General features: G+C 40.7%; 1 protein-coding gene across 1 annotated transcript; it reads left to right on the forward strand.

Annotated features, from left to right (window-relative positions):
• Positions 1-9,233: 9,233 nt before the first annotated feature.
• prkd2 (protein kinase D2) lies at positions 9,234-21,855 on the forward strand. The gene is made up of 19 exons (XM_079224742.1): positions 9,234-9,279; positions 10,648-10,786; positions 11,022-11,153; positions 11,297-11,496; positions 12,164-12,347; positions 12,464-12,535; positions 12,726-12,743; positions 12,908-13,067; positions 13,161-13,272; positions 14,026-14,103; positions 14,188-14,506; positions 14,937-14,989; positions 15,102-15,174; positions 15,509-15,615; positions 17,082-17,243; positions 17,420-17,518; positions 17,692-17,959; positions 18,379-18,464; positions 18,967-21,855. Exons 3-19 carry the CDS (start codon positions 11,114-11,116, stop codon positions 19,183-19,185), a joined length of 2,250 nt encoding a protein of 749 aa, XP_079080868.1. The 5' UTR covers positions 9,234-9,279; positions 10,648-10,786; positions 11,022-11,113; the 3' UTR covers positions 19,186-21,855.
• Positions 21,856-23,783: the final 1,928 nt, after the last annotated feature.

Consider the following 23,783-nt stretch of genomic DNA (forward strand, 5'->3'; position numbering starts at 1 on the left):
TATTGCTCCACCAGGAAAAACGCTTGATCTATTGTATCTTGTTTCTGTAACAGTAGATTGTTATGATTTTTTTTTTTTTTACTTTTTGGATACTTGGATTAAAAGATGCCTAATATAATTATAGAAAATATGTATGTACCAGTTTTAACAACTTGGTCTGTAATGTTTCCCTTATTGATCAGCAACCACACGTCAGGGCTTCCAACCAATAGTATACAATGTTGACTCGGACCTTCTTTCCACTGACTCTCGACTGCAGTGCAGGTATACCTGGTATGCTCACCTCATCGTGTTCAAGTGTTGTACATTCACAGTACTTTGGCTTGTTTACAATGCAAATCATGCATTGTTGTATAAGTTTTCCAAGTATTTTCTAGAATTGAGGCAAAGGGGTTTCGGTAATGTAATTGCAACGGTTTGAGTCTGGCCCAGGTCCTTTGTTACACCTCTCTCTCCTGCCATGATTTTCTGTCGACAAAAACTGTCTTTTCAAACACACTAATAATGATGAAATGGTTCAACAAAGCCCTAAAAATAATAAGGCTGGATGTAAGAGCCATTTTATGGTGTTTGCTTTATGTTGGACCTGCCACCACTGGGTGGCGTAAGCCCAGGGGTTGCTTGTTTTGAGAAGGTAAACCGTTTTTTGACCGCTATGCAGCAGATGACAATGCGTTACACAACTGGTAACAATACCGTAACCGAGAGATATAAATGTTTATGGTTTATTTTATGATTTAAGTATATGCACCTAGGTTGTGCTGACATTGTTGACATGATGCTGACATGATTTGTTTTCTATAAATATACACAATGGATCAATAAACAAACTGGACATTACACCTGGACATTGTCATCATTAAAACGCATCAGAATAATATCAAGGGAGCAACCAAGTAGTGCCTTAGGGTTAAATAGGCTACGGGGGCACTACACTGGATCTTACTTTTTTAGTTTCAGCAACAACAAAAAAAGTGGTGTGAAATGTTTTGGAAATAATGTAGTTCTACCCAAATTAAGCTTTTCAGCTTCTTGACACAAAATAAATATACAATATATAGCTTTTATAAAATACTTAAACAATTGTGCTGTTGAATCACAAAGAAGTCTGATAAAGTAGTATCAGCATTCTCATTTTATTGCTCATTTTGTTTCCATCGGTCATTATTTTCTTCTCGTCTCATAGACTTGCTGTCTCTTCTCTTATGAAGGCCTGTTTTCTGTCTCTCCCTCTTGTCATGAATCAATGACTTGTTCATTGCACAGAGTGGATTGAATCCAAGGTTCCTATCGGCTTACCTGCTCAAAGCGAGCCAAGGAAAGACGGGGAGGTGGACAAGGATGGGTGGGGACTGATGGAGACGGGAGCTACTACCAACAAAGGCTAGTTCAGAATAGCGGTGCATGTCTCCTTTATCCTCAGACCCCTCTCCCTCTCTCATGCCTGGTCATGGCTCTCATGTTACCTCACCGTCCTCCTTGATGCTTGGCGCAGAATGAGTCTTTGTCCCTTTGCTCCTGCTTGAGACTAAGCCCCTTCCACTTAATAGACACACACACACACACACACACACACACACACACACACACACACACACACACACACACACACACACACACACACACACACACACACACACACTGTATTTTCTATGAACCTTGTTCATTTCAATCAACTGTATACTTTCTCTCTGTCTTAAACAAAACAATCTTTGATTTTTCACCATCCCACCATTTGTTTTATTCTTTTGGTTTGAACCTTTGGCCATTTTTTTTATTTTTTATGAATGCAGGATTTAACGGTTCCTTGTGTTACGCAGGAAACATTTCCAGGTATTTGTTTAAATATATTGTGTGTATTGAACCCAGGCTGTTTGTATTACTTTGGCTCATGCACTCATGCACTTTTTTGCCACAAATTATAATATTTATGTGTTTTATGTAGAAATCCATTTTCGTATGCACATTGACGCATGTTGTGTTGTGTGTATTCAACCATTTGGATCCTTTTTTAATATCATTTTGTGCTTATGCTTGTGGGTGAGACTAGGGTGTATGTTCCCCTCCAGTCTCACAGGTTCACACAGAAATCTCTGGTATGTAGAAACTAGTAGGTTAGGAATGTAAACCTGAACACACACATACACATACACACACATACACACCAACCAATGCAAATGCACTTTACATTGTGTATATGCAATGCTTGTACGTGAGGAAAGTTATTGGACTTTTACAATGCAGACTGGCATGTCTGAAAGCCGCACAGACCCGAACGCTATATTTTTAGCCTCATCTTATACATAAAAATGCAATGATGTGACCCATGGTTGTCCCTGTGGTTTCCTATTTCAAACAGCCCCTCCTGTGTCTCTTGTTCTAACGTAGGCTGACAACATTTTTCAACTGGGGCTGCAGCTGCCAATAATTTGGGTGTGTTGGGCATTTTGGTGACATCTTCCCAGTCTAACACCCACACCCCACCATCTCAGACTGACACATTTGGACCATAGCATCGACCGAATGAATAATCTGATTCAGAGAGTTGCAAGTCATGGTTTGTGTGATGTCTCTAGCCACTGTAGCTCTCCGTCTGTGCTTTTAGGCCTAGGGTTACACTACTGTAACCTTTGTTCTTCCCTGGTATCAACAGGAAACGCATGAAATCCAGGAAAAAATAAGCTTTTGCATGTAGCTTTTAATGTCTCCTTGTAAATATCATGATTGGATTTGTATTATTTCCATTGACAAACTATATTCTGCTTCACAAGCTCTCAATTAGAGTTGTACCTCTTGCCACATTTAGTCAAATATATACTTTCTCTTCTGTGTGGTTACTGTTTGTGTCTATGTTAGGAAAGTTAATGGTGATAAAAGAACAAAATGAACAGGAAGACTTAGAACATCCACCTCTGACGACAGGTGTCTTGTGTTGCAGCATGAAGTTAACGCACAGAGTAAAACAATCCAAACTATCAAGTAAGTGAATAAGTTATGCTTTGTGACATGAGAGCATGGTAAATGCACCATGTCATGCAGCTTTTCAGTCGTCCTTCATTATGTACACACTTTCTGTGTTGATTCATCCTCATTGTGTTTTCCTTCTTTGTGTCTGCCAAGCCCAACGCTGAGCTGACGTCATTGTAATTCCTTGTCCTCCTGGCACAGACCTGTCATTCACTGTAGTGATTTAATGTGTGGTGTGAGTGTTGTTAAGGCAACAGGCCGGGTTCTTTATTTGTTTTCTTAAAGCCAGCATAAGCACAGACTCTACACACGACTGAGGGAGAGGTAGAGCAGGTATGGCCATGATCTTTGTCATTTGCCCCATCTCTTCGTTGGTGTGTGACCTCACTGCGGTTAAAAATAGAACGCCGGTCCAGCACCGTATTTGTTCCATCACTAACGCTGTCGGCACAAAAGGAAAAAATTCCTGTGTTGCGCCAAGTTGTTGTCAGGAGCTAATGAGGTCAGATTGATGACGTCTTTGCATGCCCCTCACTACGTCAAACCCTCATTAAACACCTCATAGCTTCCATGAAAGGTGGGGTGGTTCTTTCCAAGTCCCGTGCCCGACATGTTCACAAGGATGGGGTTCGTGTCTTAAGAAGAAGGATGCACAGTAAAGTGCAGGTGCAGGTACGCTTCAGCATGACACACACACGCACTCACACTCACACACTCTCACACTCACGCGTGCAGGAGGCTGTATGATTTGTTGCACAGTAAGACGTGGATGTTCAAACAATGTCTGTTGTTTGAAGGGATGCAGCGTGTTTCCTCTTGACTATAAAATTGGCTGGATCAGGTTCCTGTTGTGATAACCAGCTTCTGTTGCAGAAACACATCGGCGTGGAGGACCATGTAGGGATATAGAGGTCACACTGTTTACAGAGCTGAGCCTGAGGTGTCACACACGGCACGTTTTGTATTTTATCCGTGCAGATTCTCAGTTGTTCATGTGCTTTCATCATTGGACTTTGGCATATTTGATTCTGCAGAACTGCAGTATTTCTAGAACATAGTGGCCTGTGTAAACACAGATTCAGCTCATGGGATTCTGTATCATCTCAGTCCAGCAGTCTATCTACACTACACTTTTTAAAAAAAAACCAAAAGTGACAACTACAGAACTTTAAAGTGGATAATGTTTTATTCCATATAGCCTCAACTTTCCTAGAGGGACATACAACTAGCCATTCCTTCATTTATTCTGACGTATTGTACCAAGATGTGATAACTTGTGTTCTTTATATGCACTGATCAGATAATTAAATGCTGACCATGTTGTGGGAAGTCTGGATAAACTGGATAGATGGCTCTTAAACATGGAAATAGTCTCCATTAACTTAATAGATGGGCGATATTGCATTTGTGTTGTTCTTCATGTGATTTTCATCTCAGTTTGTGTGTTTTCTGTGACTGTGGTAACTGTCTTTTATATTTAACATGCTGCTATTCTTCCTCCTTAGAACCACATTATATGGTTATAGGTATGCTGCTTTACACCTTTTTTGAAGAGCTATAAACCACATTCTCAAGGTCGCAGTTTCCTGTGTCGGGGAGGTAACAAATAACATTAATAGCACTAGTACCAAGTACTAGCACTAATCACAATACTACCAAATGAAGTGTAACTAATGCTACTGGCACTACCACTACTCAATATAATGGTTTATTATGGTGTGTAGAATGGTACTGATGCAGAACTCAATCAATACAACAACCGAGTAAAGGCCTCCTGGGCCGGAAAAGTCCTCTCTTTGTTAGTTCATGTGGAGTTTCCACCTATGAGGGGATAAACACATCAACATGTTGATGTCAAAGACACCACCAGCAACACCCCGGAATAGCTGACCGAGCAGTTGGTAGAGTATAAATTACATCCTAAAAATCATACTTCCTGTTGGAATTCATAACCTTACAGGCTGTTAAAGTAATTTGTATTTGAGCTTTTTTGCATCCTTACAAGAAGTAAAACTAAGGAGCAAATAACAAGTCTGAGGTTGCATAAATACCCCTTTTATACAAATAATTCCATAAGTCAGTCATTGAACGAAAACACAGGCGTAATCTTTACTTTGTTGATGAGTAACTACCTACATTTGCTGCATTCCTATAAACTGCAGCAGAGCTTTGGTTGAATGGCACTAAAGCTGTTGCATCAATTTGATTGTGTGTGCGTACCTGAGTGTCAAGCTTGCACATTTGTGCGGCTTGGTGGTCAAAGGTGGCTCATGCTGAGCTTCAGGAGGGGAAGTGATGGGGAGGATGAAAAGCAGAAACAAGCGGCTTCCGCGGCAGGACATTAAAGTCATTGTGTTCTTGACACATGTAGTGTCTTTATATAAAAGGGCTCTATATTTAGAAACTGTGCTCTCCAGCCGTTTGACGAGCACAGTGAACACGTCTCAACTGGACACCTGACAACCTGTCGCTGAAGTGGGCATGGCTCTGCTGCTGCTCCTTTTGCTGGGGTGTCCTTTCAGTTACATTGCTTACGCTTTGTCCTGATTTATCTAAATAAAATCCTCAACCATTCATTCATTTCTCAGAGCTGTGTGTGTGTGTGTGTGTGTGGGTGTGTCAGCACAAACCAGTTAACTGGAAGAGGCAGGAGGAATTAAGTCATCGTTTTCAAGAACTACAGGTTCCAGTTTGTCTGCACTTGCTGCTCCTCGTGCAAATCTCTCCCTCTGTATGTGACCTGCATTATATGACCAGAGGTGTAGACAAACCGACAGAATGCGAGCCCAGAGGTGAGGATATGGCAGCCACCGCTGTTGCATCATGTGTGTTTCTGCATGTTTTGAAAACAATGCTTTTAAGCTCAAATTTCACTCACAATAGCCTTGTTCCATGACATCATGCTTATAGGATGAGAAAGGTGTTTTGTTTGTGTGTACACACGGAGCGATATCACTTGTTTTGCCCATTTTCAGATCCCTTTTGTGTTAATGTGGGTTTTTAATAATGACTGAGTAATGTTGGCAAATGTTTGACCTTATTGACAGTTGCAATGGCACACTGAGACCCACAGGAACGACAAATGACAGTTTTTCAGTCATTGCAATCAAAATAAGCTGTTATGTCTGGTGATAGCCCATTCCATGTTGGCAAGCCAAGCAACATGTGCTCATCAAAGTCTGGTTGTGTCCCATTTTCCTTAATGGGACTCCTTTTAATTAGTTTCCCACTTTATTTATTGGTTATGAATGCTGTTCTGTTGGGGCTGAAATAGTCCAGTATCAGCAGTATGACAAAGAAATTCTTTAAAATTGTCTTTTTCTCCTTGTACTGCAAATAGTTATAGATTCCTTTGCTCTATGCTCAGTCTAACAGGAAATAATTTCAGCATGTCCCGAACAGAACACAGCGTCAAACGTTTGAAGACCGGTTAGTTAAGACATTGGCATGGACAAGCACCGCTGGCTGACCTTAACATTACATTAGCTTGCAAGAGAGGAAGTGGACCACATTGAGGGCCATGTTTGGAAAGCTCAGAAAAGATGACAGATTGGGTTTCTTTATGCATCCTTTTCTCCTTCTAAATGTTGTTGCTTTTTAAGAAAGGCTCATAAAACATATATTGGTAAAAATACAAGGCTGATATCTGATAAGGACAACTGGACAGCCCAGAAGAAAAGTGAGGAGAGGTTGATAAACAAGACACTGAGGAGGGTTTTAAGAGTGATGGGACAAAAAGAAGGAGGCGTTTGGGTAAAGAAAACCTAGTCCATAATTAATTTCACTCATAATGGCTTCATTGGCCCGAAGAGCTGCAGGAATAGGGCGGGCAAAGCAGGGCAACCTGATCCCTGGTAACCCAAAGAAACCGGCTAGAGACACAGCCCTGTCTCCAGGCAAACCACACGACATTATACTACAGTATGTATGATAATACAGTCAGCTCTTTGTCTGCAGACGTTGCACACAAATAGTCTCTTGCAACAACACACACACACACACACACACACACACACACACACACACACACACACACCGAGGTGATTATGCAATTACAAGAAAACATTTTTTTTTTATTTTTCATCATGTTGACATACAAACAAGTAATGTGCAGCTTTTGTCCTCTTCCCAACCCATACTTTTACTGAGGACGGGTATAGCAGAAAAGAAGAAGTAAATTGTCATTTTCACTGAGGTAACTGTGGTTTTGGGGAGTTGGGATATTGTGCTTTTCAGTAGAGCTGTAAAGACTTGTGGTTTGCACAGACCTGGCAACTGCAGTTGTGGTCGGTACATTGTGTATGTTCTGGACCAATGGGGCAGGATTATATGACTAGCCTTGTTTCTTGGGTTGCTCAGGAAAGAAGTGAGCAGTAACAGTAATAGTGTGGGGTGTATAGCAGAGAGGCTGGCATCAAACAGCAGCATGGAGCTTACAAATGACTGGCTGAGAGTTGTCTGTGCATTCGGGCTGAGCTGGGAGTCTCCACTGATCTGGGCTCTGTGGGTGTTTTGTAATTACAAGTGGCAGCAGTTGGTCTTATTTGTGGCAATCGTAGGTACCGATCCATGCAGTAATTACTGGATTCAGTCCCGTCAGAGAACTTGTGGGTTTTAAAAGTCTGGTCTTGGTGAAGTTGGAGCCTCGTCTTATTAGTATGTGTCATTTCATTGACTCAAAGCCAGAAACATTAAGGTTAAAGGGTCAAAGAAGAGCATATTTTCTCTTTTACCACATGTGGTATCCAGACATGCAGCTAGTTTGGGTTATATCTGGCCATCTCGCCTCTGCCTCTTTCCCGGTACAATGGAGATGATTGGAATTGTTGTTGCGCACAGCTTTGAAAAAATGGCAAAACTTCAAAAGCAGCCTCTCTTTATAGAAACAGTGTCCCTGTAGATCGTCTCCACAGGCATCACAGAATTGTTGTCCCTGCAAATGCTACCAAAGAAATAGAGTAGTTGTTAAGTTAGGCCAGTGGTTCTCAAACTTGTTTTGTCACGCCCCACTTTGGAGGAAGAAAAATGTTCATGCCTCCAACAAAAAGCCGATATCCGTGAGATAGGCTTTTTGCAGTTTTTTGTTTTGTCAAAACACCAAGAATCGGTAAGTCGACAAGAATCTTGGCCATCGCGCAAGCGGAACCTGTTAACGGCGTAACGTAAACATTTTCCATGACACAGGCATTTCGCCATGTATTTATTGATGATGTTTTAAATCTTTATACTTTTGTACTATGGGAAGTTCTCATTTAGCTCATGGGGAGTGGTCGTCCTGAAACCACAAGTTCCCTGTTCTCCCCATAGTTGGCATGTCTAAGTGTCCTTGAGCAAGACACTGAACCCCCAGTTGCTCCCCGGGTGCTTCACAGTAGCCCACTGCTCCTTAATTACTAAGAATGGGTAAAATGCAGAGAATAATTTCCCCTCTGTGGGATTATTACAAAAATAATAATAATCTGCATCCCACGCGCCCCACCTGTAATACTGCCTCGTCCCACTAGAGGGTCGCGACCCACAGTTTGAGAGCCACTGAGTTAGGCAGACCAACTCTAGTCGCTGCTTACTCATATGTCATTCTCTCATTGCAATATATATATAATGGTTGTGAATCACTTAAAGAAGACTGCACTTCAAAATGCATTCCATAATCATGCCTCTGGGTTTTCCATTTGTCATGCTTGCGAATTAATTTTGCATTATAGGTGTGTTAAACAGAGATATTTTTTAAATGTGGCACCTCCTTTTGATTTGCGTTCTTTCACACCTCTTCTTACGGCCGTTTGTATTCTTACTCCTGGTTGTTTATTTGGCGTGACCTTGTGTCTGTGATGTATGTTATGGATGTACTGTTTGTTTTACAGGTTAAATCTTCTGCAGATTTTTTGTAGCCACTGTAGTCTGTTCATAACTTGTAGTTGACTGTGAGGTCAGTAGCAGTAACCCGCTGCTAAGGCGTGGTCGAATCGCTGTGTAGCTTGGCAGCGGTACAAGTCATGCCTGGATTTCAGATGCGGTGATCTGGAGGGCCTGTTGGGGAAAGTGTGTGTGTGTGTGTGTGTGTGTGTGTGTGTGTGTGTGTGTGTGTGTGTGTGTGTGTGTGTGTGTGTGTGTGTGTGTGTGTGTGTGTGTGTGTGTGTGTGTGTGTGTGTGTGTGTTTAGGAGAAGGGAAGTGGGGGGGAAGAGAGGGTGTGTGTTGCTGTTTGTATGGAGGGTGTGTCTGTTGGTAAGTGAGGATGAGGTGTGTGTGTGTGTGTGTGTGTGTGTGTGTGTGTGTGTCATTCCAAGGTGGAGACCAGGGTTCCCCTTCCTGTAAGTTGTTAGAGCTATGGCCAGATGAAGAATCCTTCTCTATGGGAAAGTGTGTGCGCGTGCATTTTCTTTCTCCTTCTGGTCTTGTGTATTCCTTCGTAAAAGACACGTTTTAAAGCTCACTGCATGTCTTTTCCTGGCCTTTGCTTCCCTTTTGTTTGTGTGTGTGTGTGTGTGTGTGTGGTGTCCTGTGTGTGGTGTCCTGTGTGTGTGTGTGTGTGTGTGTGTGTGTGTGTGTGGTGTCCTGTGTGTGTGTGTGTGTGTGTGTGTGTGTGTGTGTGTGTGTGTGTGGTGTCCTGTGTGTGTGTGTGTGTGTGGTGTCCTGTGTGGTGTGGCCACTGAAGTGAACCAGACGGCATTAAGTATTCAGGAGGGCAGGGTTTCCCTATGACAGTCTCCTTTGCTCTGCTGACTTCTGACAGTCTCATCCCTCATATCTATGGAAGAGCTTCATGGAAACACGTTTGTGTATATTTGTATATAACTGACAGGAAGATAGGGTTGAGTTTCTTCTTTGTCTTACTTTCCAAATTAACACTTGATTTGTGGAATGTAGGCAGTGGTATTTGTGTATCAGTGGTTACACTTGTCTATGTGTGTGTTTGCATGGTTGTCTGTTTGATGGCTGTTATGTATTCCAGGTGTTTTACATGGAAATATACAATATAATTAGTTGAGAACATACACTGGTATGCTTGACAACATTTGGCCTGTCCTGTGTTGTACCTGCATGGACCTTGTTCAGTGTTCAATGTGATGTTTCCAAAAGCTACAGAGATCTGGTTATTGTTATTGAAAATAAAATAACAGTGGAGCAGTGACTGTTTTAGGATGTTTGGTGCAGTTTTGAGTATCGTATTGGAATAAATCTGCATTTGGTACTTTCTCTCAGCGTGCATACAAGGTCTGTTGAGTGTATACAGTAGGTGGTCTGCGTGTGGCAGTTACCAAGGAAACGGTCTGAGGTACTGAACATTTACTCTCATGCTCTTTCTCTGTAGTTGATTTTAAATTGATACATTTTAATGATATTGAGTCATATAGTTTGATGAAAATAAATGTTGCACGTTCCTCCACTTTGCTTCGAAAGACCAACAGTTTGCTTAATATTTGTTGTTATTATTTTGTATGGGGTCTTATGAAAATGATGTACAAAAACACTATATGGTAGCTGCATGCTATTTTTATTACATATTACAAGTTCCTTGTACTGTAAATTAGCCTAATATTTCAAGAAAAAATATTAATATACATACATTCTGAAATAAATATTATCTATTTGTCATATTCCTTAAAATGTCATATATAAATGTCATATTCCTTAAAATAAATGTTATTAACAAGTCCATTATACTTTCTCTTCTCTAGTTCCCGGAGTGTGGCTTCTATGGCATTTATGACAAGATTTTGCTGTTCAAGCATGACACAGCCACCAACAACATCCTGCAATTGGTTAACGGTGCTAGTGACATCCAGGAGGGAGATCTTGTGGAGGTGGTGCTCTCTGGTAAGTCACCAGCTCTCTCCTCTTTTCTCCTCCTTCTCTCTGTTATCTCCTCTTTGCTCTGCATCACAACCCTTAAACCCCCTTATCTTCTTACTATAGTACAGGTTGTATCTTACACTTGCCCACTTTAGTTTCCATCTTATCCATCAAATTATTCTTTATTCTGTCTCGTTAGTTGCATGATTTTGTCGTGACACCCACTGTGATCACACGGTACACCTTCTTTTTGTTTTAGCGGCGGCCACGTTTGAAGATTTCCAGATTCGGCCCCATGCACTCAATGTGCACTCGTACCGAGCGCCAGCCTTCTGCGATCACTGTGGAGAGATGCTGTTTGGACTGGTCAGACAAGGGCTCAAGTGTGACGGTGAGGAAAGTAGAGAGATGAATTGTGAATAAGAAAAGATGATGTCGTCCACAAGTTTCTCTGAGAAATGAATCGTAACACTCACCAAATATTCTCCACCTCCTCCCCTGTTCTGCTCTGTTGGTCCATGCCGCCCCCTGTAGGATGTGGACTGAACTACCACAAGCGCTGTGCATTCAGCATCCCAAATAACTGCAGTGGAGCTCGCAAACGGCGTCTGTCCACAACGTCCCTGAGCAGCAGCCAGTCCCTGCGTCTCTCTACCACGGAGTCGGTGTACAGTTTAGGGACGGCCTCCACCTGCACAGAGGACGCCAGCCTCATTCGCTCACACACACAAATGGTACTGCTGGATTAATGCACACAATGCTCCGTTTAGTTTTAGACTATTAAAGTTAAAGATGATTTATTTGCCCACATAAAACCACGTTGCTTTGGTTATGTTGTCACAAATTGTGTAAAGCCACTTTAACTCAGTTCAGTCACTGATATAGAAAGTTTTAGGTTGAGACTGTAACCAAATATGTAATGGACATGTACTGATCAGCTCAATCAAAAAAAGATACCATCAGCAATTAATTGATTGATTGGGGCCCTATTAATCTATTCTAATTAAAGAAGAGAAAGTGAACTATTTAGAGAGGAAACATGAGCTCAAAGCAGCTATAATCAATATTTTGTTCTGTACCAAACTGCCAACAGACACAGGAAGACACTTACTGGTGAACCTAGTGGAGCATTATAAAGTTGTAAAGAGTCCGATATTTTCTTCAGGAGTTGATAAAGATCAAAAGCATAGTTAAAAGAGAGTAAAATATTACTCTATTAACTGCAATATGTAAGCAGCTGTTCGATATTGTGTTCATAACTTGTTTCTGCTGCCTCCAAGGGGCCAACTTTTTTTTAGGTCAAATAATTATTTAGTATGTATCTGTTGCCAAAAGTAGATGATCGTGTAATTCTTTTCCCACACAAAATGTAATTGATGATCTTTGTTTCCGTTCTGCTAGCCACGGACCCCTAGTGACGCCCGGCGCTTCTACACAGGCCGACCAGTTCATTTAGACAAGATCCTGATGAGCAAGGTCAAGGTGCCACACACGTTCGCTGTGCACTCGTACACGCGACCAACGGTGTGCCAGTACTGCAAGAGGCTCCTCCGCGGTCTGTTCCGGCAAGGCCTACAGTGCAAAGGTGAGTACAGAGAAAGATAGATACTTATTTCTGGACTTCCAGGGTGATGCAGAATTTTAAATAAATCTAATAGTATTATAATGTAATCTAATCAAAATGTGTTTTATTTCTCTCAGACTGCAAGTTTAACTGCCATAAACGCTGTGTGTACAAGGTTCCTAATGACTGCCTCGGGGAGACCATTGGAGGTGAGGGAATATAAAAATATATCACCACTCAAATGTCTTTATGACTGTTAACCCTGCATGGATTTGATAAAAGTAATTTAATTTTCATCTTCATGTTTCCATTGGCATAATAAGGTTACTTTAATAACATACATGATGCATTATCTAACATGACTGAAACTCACTGGCACGAATGTTTTTATCTTTTCAGAAAACAGAAGTAACTGCGGTAAGTGTCACCGGTACTCTGTATTGATGCATGTACAGTTGTATTCTTCTCATAGATGTCATAGTTGTAGTAGTAGTAGTAGTAGTAGTCGTACTTTTAAACTCAGTCACTTCAAATCAAGTTACACTCAACCTCTTCTCTTCTCTCTTCTTCTTTTGCCCCAGACATGTTGAGTCCCTGTACTGACACTGAGGTGCCAATGGACTACAGCAGTGAGTACGACGCCTCAGACAAGTCTTCAATAGATGACTCAGATGAGTCCTGCAGCATCCCAGGGTCCTTCTCTCCTGACAACAACCTGGATGGAGCTAGCGGAGACCAGAGGTATCAGGAAAACATTTTAAAAAAAAGGAAAGGAATGTAATAGGATTACAAAAAAAAAATATGACCTACCAAGTTCTGTCCTCCTTCTTCCAGTGTTTACATCCCGTTAATGAGGGTGGTGCAGTCAGTGAGACAGACAACCCGTCGATCCAGTACGTCTATCAAGGAAGGATGGGTGGTTCATTACAGCAATAAGGACACACTGGTAAAAACATTTCCCATAACTCTCCCACTCTCTAAAGCAGTTCACCTCAATAGTATATCTTTGTCACTGTTACAGGGGCTGAACATACAGATTTAAGTCAATTTATTTTAGATGCACTCTCTTTTCTATGATTTCCTGCAGAAAGTTTGTTTTGTTTACTTTCCATTCCCTCAGGCGTCAAGGGCCTTCTTGTCGCCAGTCTATTTTCTCTATTCACCAGCTCCTCGCTCAACAGTTTAGAGCCTTGATCATTTGGCTTTATGCACTATATTACTTCCTTTTTCGTGTGTGTGTGTGTGTGTGTGTGTGTGTGTGTGTGTTTGTGTGTGCGTGTGTGTTTGTGTGTGCGTGTGTGTGTGTGTAAAGAAAAATGATTGAGGCTGAGTCACCCTGAAAACATAACAGCACTCAGCAGATGTGTGGTGAATTAATCCTAAAAGCCTATTTTCTGCCTTTTCCTTTACCTAATATTCTCTATATTTGACCTCAAGAAAACCTTGCTGCCACTCTAGTCTTCCTTTTCTTCGCTGGCTTTACTAACGCTCCTTTTCTTTCTCTCATTTTGTCTCCTTTCTCTTTGTTTCCACCTTCTCATTTAGCAGCTTGTGCTCCTGCTCATCCTTGTTCACATCTGGCCCCTCTTCTCTTCCTCTGACGTCAGGACCAAACTTGAAATGTATTCATATTGATCCCTGAACTTTGCCCCCGATCTGTGCCCCACCCTCTGTGCTTTCTTACTCCAACCCCCAACAGAGAAAGAAGCACTATTGGCGTCTGGACTGTAAGTGCATCATCCTTTTCCAGAACAACACCACCAACAAATACTACAAGGTAAATATAGTTTACTCCATGAAAAGGTATGATCTCAAGTTATTTATTCCAAGTATGCAACCTCACTGGTCCTCCTCCTTGCAGGAGATCCCTCTGTCCGAGATCCTGGAGGTGCGTCCTGCTGGAAACTTCACTCTCGTCCCCACAGGAACAAATCCCCACTGCTTTGAGCTTATCACAGGCACTATGTGCTACTTTGTCGGGGAGGACCCCAACGCCCTCCCCACTCTGTGCCCCAGCAACCCCCAGCCTCTCCCTCCGACCCCTCCCTCCCCCAGCCAAGTAGCACCCAACAGCGGCATCGGGCGCGAGATGGCCAAGGCGTGGGAGAGCGCCATTCGCCAGGCTCTCATGCCAGTCATCTTTCAGGATGCACCACCAGTTGCGGGGAACACAACTCACAGTAAGTTGAGCGCAGCCAAGTGCAGGTAGTGCATTTTAGGTTAATTATATTTACTAATTGGCACATAAGAGCTTGAGATGTATGTGTTGTTGCTGTGTCCCGAGCCAACTGGGTGCTTAAGAAACAGTGGACTAAATGTGAAAAAACAAACTTGCCAATTCTAGTTGACTAACTGGAAGAGTCAAACTCTTAATCAAAAACACCTTGGTGAAGGTCTTGTTCCAAAACACATTGGTCAAATAAAGAGTATACGTTTCCAGGAAGCGAAATTGTTTTTTCACAAGTTTAAGTATGTTGAGCTGAGGCAAAGCTCTCCTGTTTTAGTGCCATAGAAAATAGCTTTAAAAAAAATCTTTATTAGTTTACTTTACAGAAGATATTAGGGCTTGACTGTGTAACCTTTTCACAATTCCTGGTTCTGTATTTTCAGGACAAGCTTCCATCAACATATCTGTGTCCAACAGTCAAATCCAAGAAAATGTGGTATGAATTTTTATATATTTTATATTATATATATATTTTTAGCAATTTCCTGCAATCTTTAAATGAATGATGCATAAGGATTAATGTGTACAATATGTTTGCTTTCCTACAGGATATTGGTACAGTGTACCAGATTTTTGCTGATGAAGTGCTGGGATCTGGGCAATTTGGAGTAGTGTATGGAGGTATATAGACCTATGTCCACTGATTGAGCTCTAGATTGCTGTATTTTGCTACGGTCTAAACTAATAGCTTAAAGTGCTGTATAAGAAACAATTGTGTCTAAAGTTGGCAAACAATAAATCACAAACCCCTCCACAGTATACTACACTGATGCATTAATGAGTATGTGTCTGGAAAGGGGAAGTCCGATTTCACACACTCTGAGTTTGACAATGTTACATCAATGGAGTGTTATTTTATGTACATCGCAATCTCTGGATGATAGACATGTTCACATGTATGTGCTGTTCAATTCACAACCACTTCTTTAATGTAATACTTCCATTTCTGCATCAGGAAAGCACAGGAAGTCGGGCAGGGATATAGCTGTCAAAGTCATCGACAAGCTTCGCTTTCCCACCAAGCAGGAAAGTCAGCTGAGGAATGAAGTGGCCATACTGCAGGTAAGCACACGCATACTCTTCCCTGTAGCTGTACATGGGTATTCTACATACACACTAGTGCTGACACAGTAACAGCCAGCTGCTTGGCTATGTGTTTGATATTGGTGTTGCTTGTTATAATGGCACATGCATGAACAACGCATTCCAGTACTGGTGTTCATTGCGACATAGAGGAGTTTTGTTTTGACTCAGTTTGACTGTGAGTCTCAATTTTCCAAATATCCCTCCATAGATCATTTTATGAACTATTTCTAAAAGGAAGTACATAAAACAGTTTCCTCTGTGTTTACTTCTTAGAAACAGATGCTTCAGTGTCTGACCAAACCAATCTGTGACATGTGGGACATTTATAAAAGTAAAGGAAAACCCCACACTGAATAGTATGAGTTTTTTTTAGCATGACTATAGTATCACAGCACTGATACAATCAGTTTGAGATACATTAGCAAAGGCTATGCGGTTTATCAATAGCCAGATTGCCATCTATAAAGCTAAAAAGCCTCAGATTACAAAGGTCAGAGTTATCTGATGGCAGCTGTTGCAGTTTATGTTCCCAGTGATGAATCATCATTATATAAAGTCATTATAAGAAATTATTTGTCCACTTCATTTGAGAACACACTTTCTCAATCAATTGCAGTACTGAAGTTTTTTGTTAATCATGCTTAATTACTCACTTTTTGCTGATCTTTTTGTATTGTAGAGATATGGGAGAATCCAAATTCATTAGCAATTTATTAATCCTTCAAAAGCCTGGAAGATTATAGACAAACTACTGTCAAGAACCAACAAATGCTGTTGGTCGAGTTAAAGGTTCTACAACTTATAGATTTACAAATTATTTATAAAGTTGAGAAAAGTTTTCAGTTAATAATGGAACAAATATTTTATATTGTGTTAAATTGTTTTATAATGTACATTTTGTTTGTATGTTTTGTGTTTTGTTTCAATCAATTCAGTTAAATTGTTTGTGTAATCATTTAGACACAGAAATGCATTCAGATGAACAGCCAGGTTTCTCTATATTAGGCTCATACTAAAGTTGAATGTGCAGTTCATTGGTCACCAGCAGATGGAGACAGGAGTCAGACAGGATGTGCATTAGTCTGTCTGCTGTCTCTAAAAGGCAGTTACTCACTCGGCCTATTGGACTGAAAGACTCACCAGCTTTCAACTGAAATACATTTGTTAAATGACGCCACTCCGAATCATGTAAATATACCTTCTTGAGAACATTTCATGGCATTTTGGAGCATAGCTATGTAATATTGCATTTTCTGTTCTCCCTTCTGTGTTTCAAATTCCTCTTATGTGGTTTACCATCTTTTGCTGACGTTGTCTCTGTTTCTTCCCCCGTTCACCAAAGGCCGTCATGCGGTTCCTGTCGATCGCACTATTTACTCGGCTCATTCACTTTTCAACCAAATTTCCATATAATCCTATATCCCCCCTCCTCCTTCTCTCAGAGTTTACGTCACCTTGGCATTGTGAACCTGGAGTGCATGTTTGAGACCCCAGAGAAAGTGTTTGTGGTGATGGAGAAGCTGCATGGCGACATGCTGGAGATGATCCTCTCCAGTGAGAAAGGGAGATTGCCTGAGAGGCTCACGAAGTTCCTCATCACACAGGTGTGTATGCGCCCCAGTCACGAAGGCGTTGGTTGTGTGCGTCAATACATTTAGGCTATGACATAGTGTTGCACTTGCTGTTTTTGCAGTGTGGCCATCTTTTGTTTTGATGCATATCTAATGCGACAGAACCTCACTTTCATATCCTGTTTGTGTGGTTGCGTATGTGTGTGCAGATTCTTGCAGCTCTGAGACATCTACACTTTAAGAACATCGTTCACTGTGATCTGAAACCGGAGAATGTGCTGCTTGCCTCTGCTGATCCCTTCCCCCAGGTTTACACAAACACACAAAGTACACACACAAAAGCCCATTCTCATTATGGATTTGACACTCTGTAATGAGTAAATAGTGTGCTCGCTCAGACGTGTTTTCCTGACATTTATATGACATTCTCAAATGCCCCTCTGTCATTTCACCACTTCTCTTTTTCTCCCATTCTACCCAGGTGAAGTTGTGTGACTTTGGTTTTGCTCGTATCATCGGCGAAAAGTCTTTCCGACGCTCTGTGGTCGGCACTCCGGCATACCTGGCTCCGGAGGTTCTGCTGAACCAGGGCTACAACCGCTCACTGGACATGTGGTCGGTCGGCGTCATTATGTATGTCAGCCTGAGTGGGACATTCCCCTTTAATGAGGATGAAGAGATCAATGACCAGATCCACAATGCAGCCTTCATGTACCCTCCCAACCCCTGGAAACAGATCTCCACTGATGGTAAACAATGAGGGGGAGGGGCGAGAGGAGATTTAGTTTACACTTCATTAAGTACACTCTGCTAAAACTAATCAGTCTTATACAGATGTTGATTCAACTGTATGATCATTTTGGAGGATGTACTGTAGTTTATGATGCAATTGCATAGAGTTATATACTATGAGGTGTTTCTTTTTTCCCCCATTTATATCAATGAGAGTAGAATAAATAACAGAAACATCTCACACCTGTAGAATTAATACAGTTCAATAGCACCACAAACTACATTATCCGAAATGATCATATGTTGAAGCGATATCTCTCTCTGAGTGTGTATGAGGAAGTAAAATGTTTATATTACACAATAGATTTTGTAATAAATATCAAGACAGGATTTATTTTAACTTTATAGACCGATCCGTATACTTTTGTGTTCCCAGCAACCGACTTGATCAACAACCTGCTGCAAGTTAAGATGAGGAAACGCTACAGCGTGGACAAGAGTCTTAGCCACGTGTACCTACAGGTAGCATATATAAACTACTTGTGTGCACACACAAACATACACATTGTTTAATACATGCTTTTTATCACACTCCCTGCAACCATTATTCCCCAATTCAAAATATAGGAACCAGCACTTTTTCCAGACATGGTGACTGCCAACAACTTTTTCTTTTTACTTCTGCAAACCCATTAATATAATTTGTGGCCATTACAGAAATGGAAGGTATAAACACCAGGAGTCTGCACTTAACAACCAAGAGACAGAAGCTTAAGGCTGATATTTGGGAACTTTATTGAGGACCGTTTAGCTCAGGTCCAGTCATTAATCAAAGTCCATGCATTAATAAAGCTTCAGTGTCAGTGCTGCCCTATTTTCTCAGAAGCGGTTAGACCAGTCGAGGGTCATTCAAGTTCACAGACAGACAGACAAACACATAAAAGCCCATTAAACTTTAATCTAATTTTAAGGGTTCCTGAAACTGCAATTTCATCCGTGTTTATTCCCGTTTCTCATGTCTCAGGACTATCAGACGTGGTTGGACCTGCGGGAGCTGGAGACTAAACTCGGCGGGCGTTACCTCACCCACGAGAGTGATGACAGCCGCTGGCAAATGTTTGCCCGTGAACATACTCTGCCTTACCCGGCTCATCTTGTGCCTCCTCCTGCTGCCTCTGACGATGAGGAGGGCGGGGAGGATGCTGATATGCAAGGCCTCACTGAAAGAGTCAGCATCCTCTGACGAGAGAGAGACAGAGGACTCAAGCTTATTTAGGAAGGAGGAATGAAGTAGGGAGAGGGAGGGAGGATTGGGATCGCCGACCTCGAGCCTAAGAGAGACACATTGTATGGTAATAAGAATAGTGGCCAGCTGTTAAGACTTTCACAGCACAACATCTGTTTGGCAGCACTCGATTTTACGGCAAGAAATCCAATGTATCTCTTCAGGCAAGATTTTTTGTTTTTGTTTTGCCTCTGCTGTTATTGGTCGTCTTTCATCTTTTGGATTGATGGACAATTTTCATGATGACGACTCTTTTTTCCCCACCCTCTGTGCTGCTGACCTGGGCAGTCTTTACATACAGTATGACATTAGAGTAAACTTTAAATCAGAATTTCTCACACAAATTAAAAAGCAGCATGTTCTTTTCCTCCAACTGCAAGATGCTTAAAGCTAAATGAAGCAGGACATACCACTTCACCACAGGGGATAAAGTAGTAATGTAGGTGTGTCTGTATTGGGATGTTTTTCTAAGCAAATAATGGTGAATATTAAAAATGAAATTGCCTCCCATTAAAAGAGAAGTACCATTTGGTTTTGGTGTCATTTAATTGGACTGACAGGAATTACAGTCTCTTTTATGTCGTCAGTAAAGACCGGTTCAATCTCTTTCCGGTGACAAAAGACTTCCTCTGTGCTGGTAATTACTAATGTGCAGAAATTAAGTCAAATCCATTTACAGTCACAAATGCATCCCCATAATTGAATGTCATGGAGTGAAAACTAGAGGTATTGATCTGGTGACAGCAAATCCTCCGGTAATTACCACGAGCTTCGAGCCACAATAGGCTTTTAGAAAAAGCATGTGATTGAACTTGTCATTGTGGTTTTAAATGAACTCAACTTGAGCTGTCCATTACCTGAGTTGCCCACTCTCACCAAACAGTTGTGTATTTGAATGTTGAATAATATGTCCTCACAGTTGCGTGTACATAAGTGTACAAATACTGCCTATGAAGGAAGCATTTTTGCACCTGAGCAGGTAAATGGATGTCTTTTTTTCTTTCTTTTTTTTGTACTCGTTTACTGTTAAGAGCAGACCTCCCTATGATCTAAGTGCATACACAGACAGCTTGGAATACTATATTTTGGAGAGCGTATGTAGTTTGATTATTGACTACCTGTCATGTCAATATGTTGCATGTCTGTTAAGTAGTAGAATTATCTGGATACAAAAGAAAATGTGCTGTAGTTAGGATGGTCCATTATACCCATGTGTAACCTGAAGTTTATGTAGTTGTCAAATGTGCGTGGACTGTATACCATGTTTGAAAGATTATCCTAGCCTTGGTAACAGGTCATTCAAACCTTAAACAATATTTTTTTCTTCTCTTGGATGTTACATTTATTCATCCGTACATAACTGTCTTCTATAAATTGTAATTTACAGCCTTCTCGAGAGAAAACACAAAACTTAGCAGTCATGGATCTGTGATTATGATTCACTATTAACATTACTGTCAGTAAGGTTGAGGACCTTTTCATTATGCAGAAATAAAATACAATGCTAGTTTGACAGACTGTTATTTGGTCCCTTTTCTGAAGAAGAGCAAATTATAACACATGCTTAAATGTTCTGACATTAAGTCCAATGCAAATATTTAAGAATGCATGCAACGTGGATTGTAGATGTGATTGATTCATGTTTGCACTTGAGTAGACACAAAACTTCACTAATGTCAGTCACAGGACAGAGAATACATTTGTCAAAGCATATTATGCCTCACAGACTGAGTGGCACTCAAGGACCCTGTGGCTATAGAGCTGAAGGGAGTGAATTGTTTTCCATTAGGTGATGAGCGCACTTAAGCCAGCTACTTTGGTGAAAAGACACCCTTATTGCCTCCTCCTACACTACAGCCATCATAATTGCCAAAGAATGCCAAATGAAACACTGTGTCTACTTTTATTTTTCTCAAGTGTGGGCACACACTAAGCAAAAGAGATCCAAACCTCAAGAGACGAGTACCTGGACCCAGCAATTGAGTATCTAGCTAATTCTAGGGAAAGCACGGCTCATCTCGTTTGTCAGACTAGGAAGATAAATTGAGACATTTTAGTTCCCCTCCGAAAGTCTGGTCTGAGTGACAATATTGAGAAATGAAAAGGTGCTTCTTAAATGAACAACAATGGTCTCAGTTGCCATTGCCATGGGTTTCATGGATGGCTTCAGTTGTATTATTAAATTCCCGCCATAGTTGGCAGCATTTTTACATACATAAACAGAACGAATGACCGACTACTCGGATAAGAAAGTGTTCCAGTTCACAAATTAGAACAATTTAGTTCAATCCGAGTTTGAAAATGAGACTGACTTGCCGTTTTGTTTGATCGGTCAATAGCTCTAGATCAGAGCTCTGGAAATAGGTTAGTTCAACTGAGACACATAGTTAAAATGAATCTAAAGAACATGTCTGGTAATATTCTATGTCAATGTTATTCTCAACAAATCCCATAAAAAGGCCGTCATCAACAACATGTTTGTCTGTCTCTAATAGAATAGGATACTTCCCTCTTTGCCCTCAGCCCATTGATTTTCCACAATTAAGACCGGGTAATACAAAAATAAGGAGAGAGATAGTCGGTTCATCTCTGAATCCCAGATGTCTACAAATAAAGTTGTTAAAGCTGTCCGGTGTAATTGTGTTCACTGCAGAGCCGGCTGTTGTTGGTGATCCTTTAGCTCTCCATCAAGGGTCTCTTCGCAAGATTTATCCACCTTATCTTTGTGCCATTATTTTTTGATAACTTAAATATGGTAACCAAGCTTTTTTGTAAATCCTGGCATCCAGGGAATATGCATTCACGGGAAGTCGACGAAGGCATAGCTAGCTAACCGTAGGCCATGGTAAGTATACTGTGTTGTAATTCACGATTTAGCAGCAGAACCGTGATGCTACGCAGTATTTTTTTAATATTGTTATAGTTATTGTATATAGGTATTAGAGGAAGGGATATGCAGGCTCGCCCTAAAAAATTAACAGCTGATCACTGTAGTTTTTAGCAAATTTTACTCAGAAAGCAATAAAGAGCACATTATTTGGGGACTATTTTCGGCAAGACATGTAGTGCTTTGGTGAGTACTTACTTTAGTGAGCAGAAAGGTTCGTGTAGGTGTATTTACTCAAAACAAACTAATTAAGGAACATTTCACCTGGCACTCATTGATGTGTTTTTTTTAAATTGTTTTTGGACAACAATGGTATTCTATAGCATAACAGTATAAATAATAAACTATTCACAGTTCTGGATACAAAGGCAATACTTGTTAGTGGAATATCTACATTTGTTGGATTTAGTTGACAATAAGACAATTTGAGAATTCACAATTATCTAGTAAGTCCAAAATTAGAACGTGTTTCAGAAGTCAGCTCAGCACTTCTGCTTCCTGAGATAACCATCAAACACTGTCAGTAAACACTGAAAACAAAAACCTTGTTAGCTCTGCAAATGTGTTTTTGTAATTATGTAACATGAGCACGAATGCACTTTCCACATCAGCCATTATGACAGCAGAACCATTGACATGCAGTTTAGCCATCAAGTACATTAAACGGCATCATGCACTCAGGCATAATGCATCTGGAGAGGGAATAAAACAACAGTGTCATGAAATTTGCAAAATTGTAGAGCATGTGTCAGACAGATGCAAAACCAAAAGGCTCACTATTTTCTTTTTATCACAAAATTAAGAAGTTTAGAATAAAACCTGTGTTGTCCTTTATACAAATAGCCTTTACCCTACACATTTACAAAAATAAAGAAATAGATCAAGCAGGTACTTTAAAATGAATGTATAGGATGATTAATACTACTACTACATGTTTTGTGCAATGAAGACCTTTCTCAATTAATAAATGCATTTTTTAATTTTGAATTACAGTTGTGTTCTGTTCATTGTTACTTTTATCTTACATGTGATTTGTCTTTTGTTAACTGGTCATCCAACTAGCGCACGGCTGTCTTTAACTCTGGAACCACAGAGTGACTCTGCGTCAAAGCCACACGGCTGCAAAAGGTCACAAAAACATATCAGTGTTTGAGCAAACAACCATGAGTTTGTTATTTTGTTTCCTTTTTTATTATTCGGGTCAACTTCAAGCTTATGATGAATAAAAGAGAAGATGAGGATTATATCTTGCTCAGGGTCCACAATCTTACAAATGTCAGCACACTCCACAGCTCTTGAACATCGACCTCTCACGAAGGTTTCCCCTCATGTGAAAACTTTCCTTTCAAGAGGAAGAGGAACACAACATTAATGAGGTTTACTGACGTGCCGGGATGTGACTACTGTCCTGCTATAAAACGCTTTGCTACCTTCAAAAGCAAAGTAGTCAGACATTTGTGCAAGTTTAGTATCAAATAAGCAAGCATACAAAAGGACTTAATTTGCAATATAATGTTTTATTGTAATGTACTGTTGTTGTAGCTCGAAATGGTTAATCAAAGGGTGGTAAACATAATGTATTATCGTGCACATCTTAACAAACATAATATGTTGCATATAGCAGGAACACTTTAGATATGCAGCCCATAGGTTATTGCAAACAGTATAA

Source organism: Taurulus bubalis (assembly GCF_910589615.1).
Source record: "Taurulus bubalis genome assembly, chromosome: 10".
Classification (NCBI taxonomy): Eukaryota; Metazoa; Chordata; class Actinopteri; order Perciformes; family Cottidae; genus Taurulus; species Taurulus bubalis.

Bases quoted from the DNA above. Each gene is read 5' to 3' on its own strand.
- prkd2 (XM_079224742.1), top strand. From the start codon at position 11,114: ATGCTGTTTGGACTGGTCAGACAAGGGCTCAAGTGTGACG. The intron at 13,273-14,025 runs GTAAAAACATTT...AACCCCCAACAG, and splicing joins ACAGCAATAAGGACACACTG to AGAAAGAAGCACTATTGGCG. The intron at 17,244-17,419 runs GTGTGTATGCGC...ATGTGTGTGCAG, and splicing joins CGAAGTTCCTCATCACACAG to ATTCTTGCAGCTCTGAGACA.